Raw genomic sequence first — 11,190 nt, 5'->3', positions numbered from 1 at the left:
TGCTACATCACTACCTGGGCCCCTTCCAATGTCCTACATACATATATACATACATACATATACACACACACACACACACACACACACACACACACACACACGTCGTTATTCAAATCAGGAGTTTCTGCAGTAATCTACAAAGATACCTCCAGTCTTTATCATCAATGTCCACTACAAAAAAATATATTTTTAACACTCAGTTCAATAATCATTTTTTAGCACTACAAAAAAGTGTCTTTGCTCCAATTAGAGTTAATTTCATTCCATTCTGTCCCACTTCATAAAGCTAATAATGGCATCAATTCACTAACAGGGAATGGAGCTATTTGCACAATGAGTGTTTAACACAGTAAGTGCATGTTTAAAAGGTACAGCCCTGCTGAAACATGATACAACAAGTGCTAATATGATTTAATACATAAGGAACATCAAGCACAAGCACTGGAGGGGAAATTGCTGGGGCAATATTGACACAGCAAAGCAAACCGGTACGTAAGGTGCAATACTAACAGACTGCACCGACAGTGGGTTTTGGTTGGGCAGGGAGAGACGCAGGAAAAAAATGCTTTTACAACAGTGCCCCCCTCTGTTGATGAATGTAACTGTAGCTCAGCACATTTCTATTCTACACATTACGCTCTACCTGAACATCAAAGGATTTTGCTCAAAGGATCTGCAAGCCCTTTCATACCGATTACTCTTATGATATTACCAATCCCTGTATAAGTCTGAGGGGAACACTAGCTTTTGATTTCATGGTGTCAGAGCAGATGTGCATGTCCATAACACTCCTATTTGGAAAAAAAAAAAGCATTTGGAAAACATTAACTGAGTGATGGGAGCATGTGCATAGTAAGTATGATATGGATAGGAATCACTGAGGACCGAGAGCTTATTCTCAAAAAATATCATAAATCACAACAGGAATTATCATTGCTCTATTTTCCTTTTTCTCATTCATCTCTTACTTGTTCTCTACCTGTGTTTTTTCTGCCTTTCTTTCTTCATAGAAGTATGTCATCTCATATCCCGTCAATAACTCGTTAACGGATTTCGGCAGTCAGATGGTGTTGGCTAAAGAACAGTGGGCAGATAAAGGCAAGCCTCTGGCTTACAAGCTGGAGGGACAGAGAGCCTTTGATGAACAGGAGACAGAAAAACTAGTGAAGAGATGGTGTACATGAGAGCGCCTGAAGGTAGCAGTAGGGTCATGGGGTCAGATATTAGTAAAGTGAACATGATTTCTAATATTTAAAGCCTAACAAAAATAAGTGCTGCAGTTTGTTTCCAATTACAAAAGGTGAAAAACTAATTCATTTACTTGTTAATGCTCCACTAGGTCACAAATTGTTAGTAAGAACTGTTATTTGATGATGAATCTAGAGCTGATAATTTCTCATACTCTTCAAATGTTTTAGTAATGCCAACAGTGGCTGAAGAAGCTGAAAATTAATCCAAAGTAGGGGAAGGCTATAATTTCAAATATTTGTCACTACGAGGTATCTGAAAGGGATTCAAATGTCACGCAGTGAGCCAAGAAACTGAAACTCAAAATTGGCTCCTCATTACAATAATTGTAATGAGACCTTAAAATGTACTATGAAGTAGATTTTGCTGTAGTATTTGTAATGTGCAACATCTACCAAAGAAGAAGTTTCTTGTACATATCTCACAATTGTGGTTGGGTTTTTTCAGACCAAAAAATGTAACTAAACAATGCAGATCACGCATGCAAATTCAGTTTGATGGGTGTTCGTTGTTGGAGTTGAACATGAAACAACCCGACACATCACGATAAAAGACAGGCAGAGTTTTATCCCCACAGCACCCGACGTCACCACCGCCGTGTGTCAGACGCAACACCAGGCAAGCAGGGGTCTCCCTCTGTCAGCTGCTGGGATGCTTTCGCAGCAAGCCAGTAGTAGCTGTGACACTTCCCAAGCACAGATCAGCATCCGTTCAACACATTCATCAAAGCCTACTAGACACACAGCAGGCCCACATATGGCTTCAGGCCTCTCTTCCCCTCCAGAACTGCAATCTCGGCATATTACCTGTATCAATTTTTTAACGATCCACAAGCCAGCATTTTTAAGACTTGTTGAAATAATCATGAGGTGCTAGTTGGGTAATGCACTCTGTTTCAATAAGTGCACTGTAAGAAAAGAAGAGCTGGGAAACAGTGAGACAGAGGCAAGCCAACAGAGACTCGTCATTATGTATGCACTGCAGCGAAACCAATCTTTGTTGAGCCTGTCCTCGATTGTTTTTAAAAGGATACTTTACTGGACACAATCAAATTAGCAAAAACATCACTGATACAGGGTAATAACCCTAAATTGAATTTGTGCACAGGCTAAAGTGTCCCCTCTCTGCAGAATCAATTGCTGTGAAGAGAAAAGGAGGGAAGGAAGAGGGTATTCATAGTTAGCAGACCTTTAAAAAGTACACTAGAGATGAAGGCATGAGCGGGCTATTTTCACGCTCTGGGGCCCTGCCATAATCTGTGCCTGGCGACTACTTTACCAGATGCAATCTATCCAATTATGCTAGTTAATTTGAATTACCTTACAGTTGCCATCACTGAGAGTAAAAATCGTGTCTGGTTTTCAATTCTACATTTGCATGGATGCGATTCTCTTTCATTGTTTGGTTTCTAAGAGCTGCCCACAGCGAGCTCTGGCAGCCTAGTGACTGTGCTAACTGAACACAGAGTATGACAACAACAAGCAATTAGCTAGACAGCCCCCTGTTAGCTCTGCAACAGGCTGACACTGCTGTGTACTGCAAGCCAAGACTGTTACTGTACTCAGCTAACTGTTGTGGCTCAGGCATTACTGTACACAGATCTGCAATTTATTTTGCATTTTGCAGACACCTGTAACCACAGTACGTTATAATGAGTGTGTTAAAAAAAAATTAAGTAACACTTAAGGTCAGGGGTCAAAGCCAATTCTGAGCAGGGTGGCAATCTTTTCTCTCTCCTGCTTCCTAAATAGAGACAAACAACATCCACCTACAGACAAGGCTCATCCTAGCTCTGGAGGCAACAGCTGTGCAGTGCTGTATGAGTAACATCAGGGAGAGATTTTACTGAGAATAATCCATCATCTGACTCCTGAGTCAGGATACAGCTGGGAGCTACAGAGACAATGTTACTATGCTGGGATGACAGTGCTGTCATATGCCTTATTTCTTTTTCTTTTTTTTACCCCAAAACATACCATTCTCACAAAGTGTTTTGGCAAAGCCCACAAAGTAAAATCACGTCTGCTGATATGGGAACTTGCAGGAATTATCAAGAAATGACATGGTTGAGTACAACAAAGATTACAGCAAGTAATCCCAGCGAGGGAGTTAGAGACCTCGGAGACCCTGGATCATATCAGCACAGCCGTCCACAGATATAAATAGATGCTCAGTTAAATGCACAAGTCTGTAGGTTTCTGTGCGTGCCAGCAGAAGCTCTCTAAAGCTACAGGAAGTGGTGATAATAATAGTTTAAATAATGTCCACAAAATATGAGACTTTTGTAATATGATACGGTGTTACATAGGCAGACTGTAGTATCAAACTAGACTCCAACTAATTCACTTAGTGCTCCAGTTAGCAGAAAGTGAATCATTGTGTGAGCTACAATATAGCCCATTACCCGTGAGTTAAAGAGCTCCATCAGTCCCTGACACCTCCTCCTCCTCCCTCCCACTGAGGGAAGCGAGTTAGGCAGTGGATGCTACACAGCCAGTAATGAGCAGGCCGCAGGCCCATTTGTGCTGGGAGAGAATGGGTCCCTAATGAACCACTGAAGACACTTAGGTCCACTGAGTCAAAATTGTAATGTGCCACTGATGGCCGATAGGAGGTTGTGTCAGCTCAACCGGAGAGCAGAAAAGGCAAAAAAAAGCTCTTTAAATGATGGCGTTTTGGACGATAAAAGTTCTTTGTGAACTTTGAGGATTTGCGAACTGATTTTGTCCTTCTTCTTCAGGCTATATATTAATATAGAAGAATGGTACTCAATATGAGATTTAAATTTACATGGCATCAGCCACACACCAACTGAGAAAGGGCTGATGTTGAAATATATGCACTGTTGATACTTCTTTCGGCATATGCCATTCCCTTCTTTTATTTACTGTCATGAGATGCCATCACGTCAGCCCAGGCTATTTGTTTCTTTTTTTATGATGACAAGTTTTCTTTGAGCGTCATTTCTACTGAAGTGAAACTTTTGAGTATGCGAGTCATGCATCCTCAGTTGCAACATCAACCACCAGCACCCTGCTTCCCGGTGTTATAAATATAATACGATGACTTCCTCATCACCCTTCTTGAGTCAAGGCAGGAAAACTCAACTTCTAGCATTTTTCACAGCGCACCTTACCTATGCCCAGAGCTCTCGCCACTCCTCACATGCTTGGAAAAGGTCAAAGCTGTTCTCTTTTACAAGCTGAATTATAAAGAAAATACAAAACACCCTCATATGATGAAGTTGTAACCCTTTAAAACTAAACTCAAAAGAATTACTTTGAAAAATATCCCTTTTCTCCTTTAGCCAGACATCTGTTTAAATAGGAATTTGCTCTCTGACAACTCATTTCAGTTGATGTGGGTTTAAACAGGGACAGTTTATAACTTTTAAACTATTGGCACATTGTTTTTGGGGAGTAGCCTCATTTGAACGGTTGTTTTTTCCCAGTGAAGCTTTTGAAGGCAAAAGACTAATAGGCCCTGCACGGTGTATTGTTTAACAAGCGATGACATTTCCCACCGCAGCCACTCAAATCTAATAGCAGGGCAGAGGGAGCAGCAACACCCACCCATCGCTTGGACAGCCAGCACTGCGGACAGCAGGAGGGACAGCATGGTCTTTCAGGATGGATTCAAAGTGCAGGTCAACTTCTTCAGACACAGCGCTGCGGAGGAATAAACACAGACATATGAGGAGCCCCGAGATTTTTATAACAAGGACACAATAGTATAGCAACATAAGATGATGAGCTGATTGGAGGATTACTGAAACCAGACGGGTTGCCTTATACTAATGTGTCTTGGCGTTCTTTAGCTTGTTCTCCCAAGTGGAGAGAATTTGAGATGAGAAGACAATATGTGCTATATGAAAATCTCAAATTAATTTTGTCATTTACAAACTTTACTGACAAACTAAGTTACACGTGAAGGTGACTAAGACAGTCCTTTCTCTGGCCTGCTGAAAGCTTCTTTCTTTTCAGAGCGAGTAAAGCTGTGATGACAAATGGGGACTTTCAGAGTTGACAGGAAGCAGCCAAATCATTCTCTCCACTCCCCAGAGGGAAACACTTTGTGAGGACTAAGTACAGCCAGACAAAACTATCTCCTCCTTGTCTACCTCCACTCTCCCATGCATGAAATATTTATAAGATACTTATCTCAGCTAGATTGGTAAAGGTCATTATTTGTATCTGTATTTGCTGAGACAAAACCCTGATTTTGCATCTTGGATAAAACTGAAGACTATTGTTTTTTCCCCAAAGAAAGAAAGTCACTGTGATACAACCACAGAATATGAACTAGTGGTGTAAAACAGTGCAAAAAACACACAAACACACAGATGTTAGAAAGCAACACTTTGTTACATTTTGCAACTATTGTACACACAATCTCTAGGTAATGTTTTCTTGAGATAAACAATATTGATGAACAATATTTTGGCTATTAAAGCAGAAAGAAAACTGGTATTTTGTGGATTATAATACTACATGCGTGAGTAATTCTCACATTGTTAACACTGTTAATAACAAAGAACGGTCAATTATTTAAAAAAAAAAATAACTTAATTGGACAAGGAAAACTGAACTTTTCATATATGTTTGTGGTCAGAAGTTGACATGTGCTTATCATGGGCATGAATATAAGGGTTATTTGGGGCTTTTAATGATTTTGTTGAACCAACTCTTTTTCCACAGTGAAATGATTGCACAGCATGCATCTTTAATTACTTAAAAAAATGTATGCCCATGATAAGTATACGTAAACTTCTAACCACAACTGTACATTCTGTAGATAACTCCCATTGCTTCGAGTTAAAAACATCTAGGTAGACGGAGCAAAAGTCATAAAAGGCTTCTGTAGGTGAAACTGTGGAAGGATCCTTAACGGTTGCCTGCAGCTGCTTTCGTCTCCCATAATCTCTCATTTGGTCTGGTTTTGGAGGCGTACGACCACAGCATCAGTTGTTGACCTCAGCTCTCCATCTCTTTCTCTCTGGCTATCGTGTAGCTCTCCTGAGCAATGCGAATCTGCCTTTTGTTGCCCCTTTCTGCACCCGCTGACATCCCAGTAGAGACTGTGGGCTGGCAGGGGCCAAATGACTCTGTTTCCCGCAGTATCCCTCGCTTTTTTCATTAAAAGTTCACTCCAAAGTTTTTAAAGATCGAACAAATCACTTGTAAAAAGACACCCTTTAAAGTTAACGTTGGTGTATTTAAATAATCTAGATAATTACTGACCAATATAATCACTGCTTTTGCCACATCCGGGTAGTCCTACCTCGATGCAACTTCTTTGAAAACACAGAAAATTAGCTCAGGGCTTTGTTTTTTTCTTTTATACCACATGAATGAGGATTATCCAGGATTTATAGCAATCACTGAGTGTGATTCACTGCTTTGATGAAAACCCTGAAAATCCAGGTATGACTGTAAGCTGGGCAACGCCCTACCACTCACCACAAGTGATAAAAGTTTCTGGTGGATCATACAAATCTACAAGTTCTGGAAATTTTGCGTTATGTTTTGCATGTGCAAACACATCTCAAAATGGGAAAACAGCTGATGGATCAAATGTTTTGTTTTAGTGCTATGAATCATTTCATCATGTAGCTCCACCTCATGGTTTAGCCAAAGCTTTTTCCATGAGTTTCCATTTATGGCTTCAGCAGAGAGGATGTGGGCCGGAGTGCCGTTTCATAGCATTTTCCACAACAGCTCTGCTCTCCACTCCAGACTTTCTGTATCACAATGTGAATTTTTCTAACCTTAGAGACACTGAATTCTTCACAGCAGCGAGACTCAACAATGAGAATAAATATTAATTGAATAAAAGAGCAGATGTGTATTGTAGCCAGCATTTTTCCAACTTTACCTAAATATATTCCTAATGGTAGCATGAACTGTAGTCTGCCAACACACCAAACCACAGTCTGACTCAGTCTGTGCAGCCCAGACATCAGGAAGCCATCAAACAGATTTTACTGAATGAGTCACATTGCTGACCCCTTACCAGCTTTTGTTTCTTTCCTTTTTCAATTTAAGATTTCGTTAACTAAACTTGCATGTCACAAACTTTATATAAGAATACAATAAAGCTTAACTGTAGGAAGTTGCAGTTGAATATTATCCATTACCATCTTACATCAATATATAAAAAGTACTGCCAGCTTTTTATTCAGGTTTTGACATTTAAATTATTTTCATGGTGTTATAATAGTTAATTGACAGCACTGTCATAAGACCATATAAATGAAAAAAAGAAAGGGGTTCAAAAGCTTGCTTGACAGCAAAAAAAGCTCAAATTTCTCTTAGTGATTAGTTGTAAGCTTTTGAGTCATAATTGCCCTTTTATATCATTTTGACACTATATGTTAAGGACTATTAAAGTTCTTATTGAGGTCAGGGGAAAGGGAAATGATTCTTGAGATGTCACAGAACATTAAGATGAACAATTTTGCCCTGCTCATTGTACCATCACTCTATTCTTTCAAGTAATCTCAGTTATAGTGGTCCTCTTTCTTTACTACTACACTCTTGAATCCAAGATATTAAATCTTGACTCACCTTTCTGACTAAAATGTCTGATTGGCATAAAGCATCGTTACCAAGCTCCTCAAATCATCTGGACCATCATTCACCTTACTCACAATACTGACATTTTTTTAACCTTAAAGACAAAAACAGAGCCCCTGAACTTTATATAGAGGCAGTAGCTAGATTTTACATGAGTCCTCTTAGGAATGACTGGATTCCTTTAGTCAAATCATTTACAGCATTACCTAATAAAAGTATAATATAACATATAATTCACTCATCAAACTGAAAAGCATATCTTAAACTTTAAAAAAGGGCTTATGGCTAAGGAGCTGTATAAAAGTTTGACTTTTACTACTGAATGCCAAATTTAGTTTTCACTACAGCACCACCTTGAGTCTCATACTAGTGTTCAACATGTAATTTAGTGACGGCTATGAGGCAGGGGTATACATCTGTATGAATCAATATTTGGCTCTTGGTAATCTGCAAAGTTTAGAGTAACTTTTATCTTATGGCATTCTTGATATATGCTGCATGTGAATTGGCATGGGGAAGCAAAACAAGAACTAAAAGAAGGTAGCGCACCTGTAAAAAAGACTAAATAAGCTCATCCCCTAGCCAGCTCTTCGCTTTTTTTTCAGTGATCAGTTTTCATAGAGAAATATCCTGAATGATAAATTCTACATCCTCCTGCTTCCCACGGGTAGATGTACCTGCCTGCTAAGCGCAGCTGCACAATCAAGTGACAATTGCAGGATGACGGCAGGCAGCATCCTCTTTGCACCATTCCTGTGGCTTCAAACCTTCTAAGCTTGTTTTCTTTAAAGAGCAAATATGCCGACTTGCAACCTCACTTTCCTGACTGTCATCCTGCTGTGACATCCAAGAAGTTCACTCTAGAGAAAAGCTTATCCTTCAAGTTTTGCATTAAGAAGCAAATATTAGGAGAAAGCCTTGTCTTTCTATGGTAGAAATATGAAGCCCCAATCTGTCTTAGAGTACAGATTGGTGACCAATGTAATCTAGGATAACCTGGTTTGCCACTTTATGCGTGCAAGCATTTTTATCCCCCACATATTGAGATTTGATTTGTCTGATTTGGTTCTAGTTTACAAAAGTAAACACATACAAGTCTCATAAAAATCACATAAGAGATCTGTACTGAAGCAGAACAGCGGCTGAAACAGCAGTTACTGTAACAGTTATAACAGTTAATGGAGGAAATATTTGAGTGTAAAGAGACCTCGCACAAAAAAACTTTAGCCTTTATTTAAATTTATAACAGGGGTGTTAAACTGTATTCAAAGTAAATAAAGTATATGTGTTCTTAATATTCAAACCTTTAGCCTGCATAGCTTGTTTGTGTGATTTTTTTAGGTTAGATATATCAAATTATCAGTCTGGTAGGACTTTTTAGTATTACCAGGGTACTATTTACCCCACATGTAGTTTGTTTGAATCTAGTAACGGTAATATAACACGGGCCTCCATCGCCACAGCTCAATCAAAAACACAAAGAAAGAAAATATGAGGAAACTGGAGGAAGATATTGCAGTAGTAAGCAGCTTCTTTATGAATGTTACTTTATTTGGAACTACCGTTAAATGCAATGCTCACTTTCTATCAAACGAGGGCGCAGTCCGTTTAATTCATAAATATGAGCTTTTTAGCTCCATTTTTGATAGAGCATACTGTCTAGCTTAGTAGGCCCACGACTTGTTTAAAAGGTAAGCTACAAACATCTGTACCAGACGTGTCTCTAGATCCGGTGAACAGAGCAGACTAAGCCTGTTTAGGTCAGCCATAGCGCCTCCCTGGTCCGACTTCGTGGAGTTTCCCTTCTCCCCAGCTGTTGCTCGTCTTTTAAAATAACCTAAGTTTCCCGTTAGCTTTTTCACTATGATACAAACAAAACATGCCGGTTAGCTGGTGCTTTTGCCCCCAAACACTATATGTATAAATGCTTACCATGACAAGAGGGAGAAACTTGAAAACCACCAACCCTCCAGCGGAGGCGACTCTTTTCTCTGTTCAGCGCTGGCGGTGTGATTTTCCAGAGCAGTTCATTCCTCTTAGAGCAAAGCACGGCTATAACACTTTGTTTTGACGCTGGATAAAACTAGAGGGCGTTTTTCCTGAGTGTTTGGGTATGTTCCATTGATTTGGGACGGGGAGCTCTTCACAGAAACCACTCCTTGCTGCTTCGTCCAGCAGTGATGTCATGCTGACCCCCAGTTAACCATTTAGTGTCGTACCTTTTTTCCGTGAACTCATCGACTTTTCTTGCCACGTTACAGTATTTCAGGATAAATACATGGTTTGACTGAGTACTTCCAAGTCCAAGTGTGTGCAGATCGTATGGTCCTAAAAGGTATGGTGGCCCTAATGTGGTAAAATGTACATTTTTTTAATTAATAGGTTAATAAATAAATAAAATAAAAACACACACACAAATAACGAAAGAATGAATTGTATTGTGCTTGGCAAATTTTTGTTTTCACCCGGGGATAACACAAATTATTGTAAATCATTTTTGGATGCTTGCAATTTGATTGCAATTTCAAAACAACGCCACTGAAAAAAGCCCCCCACACACTGGCACCATCCATGTGCCGCCTAAACAGGAAATTATGGTTCAGCAGTGCTAGTGCACTGGACATCTGTGGCAGTCTGTGAAGAGCTACAAACAGTGTCTGTTGTCAGATAGGGGTTGTGTCAAAAGTATGATACTCTTGCTTGTGCTGTTCTTGGTCCATCAGCCAGCCACAGAGACAAAAACGAAATAAAAATAATGGAAACTGTCCACTGCAGCCACTGTGCAATGTTCATACAATGTTCAATTATTTGTAATATCTTTGATGGGTTTTTTATGCTTCTTCCATTCTTGGTGGATTCTGCTGTTTTCTTCTTTTTCTTTTCCCTGTTCTGGGAACAGGTCAGCATTCGACCAATAAACAGCACTACCCACATCCAGCAATCTGCAGTTGAGACTGTGGAGGACTGCACTGGAGCAGAAATGGAAATGGACACAATCATGGTGCCATAAATTAAGCATTATTTGACACACTTTTTCCCCCACATGCAGTCATCGACTTTTCTTTCCACATACAGCATTGCTGTATTTCATAAAACACAACATTCAGAAGAAAACAACACAATAACAGAGGGGTTTGCTACAAAGTGATATTAATGGCTTGGATAATTAATTTCACTTTGATCTGCTGACAAACTAAAGTGATTTCCACATCTTCTTCAGCGGGCTATGGGATGGTAAAAATGTATCTTTAAATTGATTAAAATTTGACATTTCAGAGCTCTAATGTGCAGATGTAAAAAAAAAAGAAAAAATGATAGTGGTATTTAGAGTGCGCTCAGTGATAAAAAAAAAATATATATATATATA

The 11,190-nt window shown here is 39.4% G+C and overlaps 1 protein-coding gene across 1 annotated transcript in view; it reads right to left on the bottom strand.

Annotated features, from left to right (window-relative positions):
- Positions 1-10,021, bottom strand: part of cd276 (CD276 molecule) — an 81,063-nt gene extending 71,042 nt beyond the window's left edge. Inside the window, exons 1-2 of the mRNA XM_005912884.3 lie at positions 9,756-10,021; positions 4,821-4,916 (exon numbers count right to left, since the gene is read on the bottom strand). Of these exons, the coding sequence (XP_005912946.1) occupies positions 4,821-4,866 (46 nt within the window). The 5' untranslated portion in view covers positions 4,867-4,916; positions 9,756-10,021. The remainder of the gene's footprint in view (positions 1-4,820; positions 4,917-9,755) is intronic.
- Positions 10,022-11,190: the final 1,169 nt, after the last annotated feature.

The sequence above is a fragment of the Haplochromis burtoni genome, unplaced genomic scaffold, assembly GCF_018398535.1.
Source record: "Haplochromis burtoni strain Fernald_Lab_line unplaced genomic scaffold, NCSU_Asbu1 Contig_2, whole genome shotgun sequence".
NCBI classification, from domain to species: Eukaryota; Metazoa; Chordata; class Actinopteri; order Cichliformes; family Cichlidae; genus Haplochromis; species Haplochromis burtoni.
This window is presented reverse-complemented; position numbering and strand designations above follow the sequence as displayed.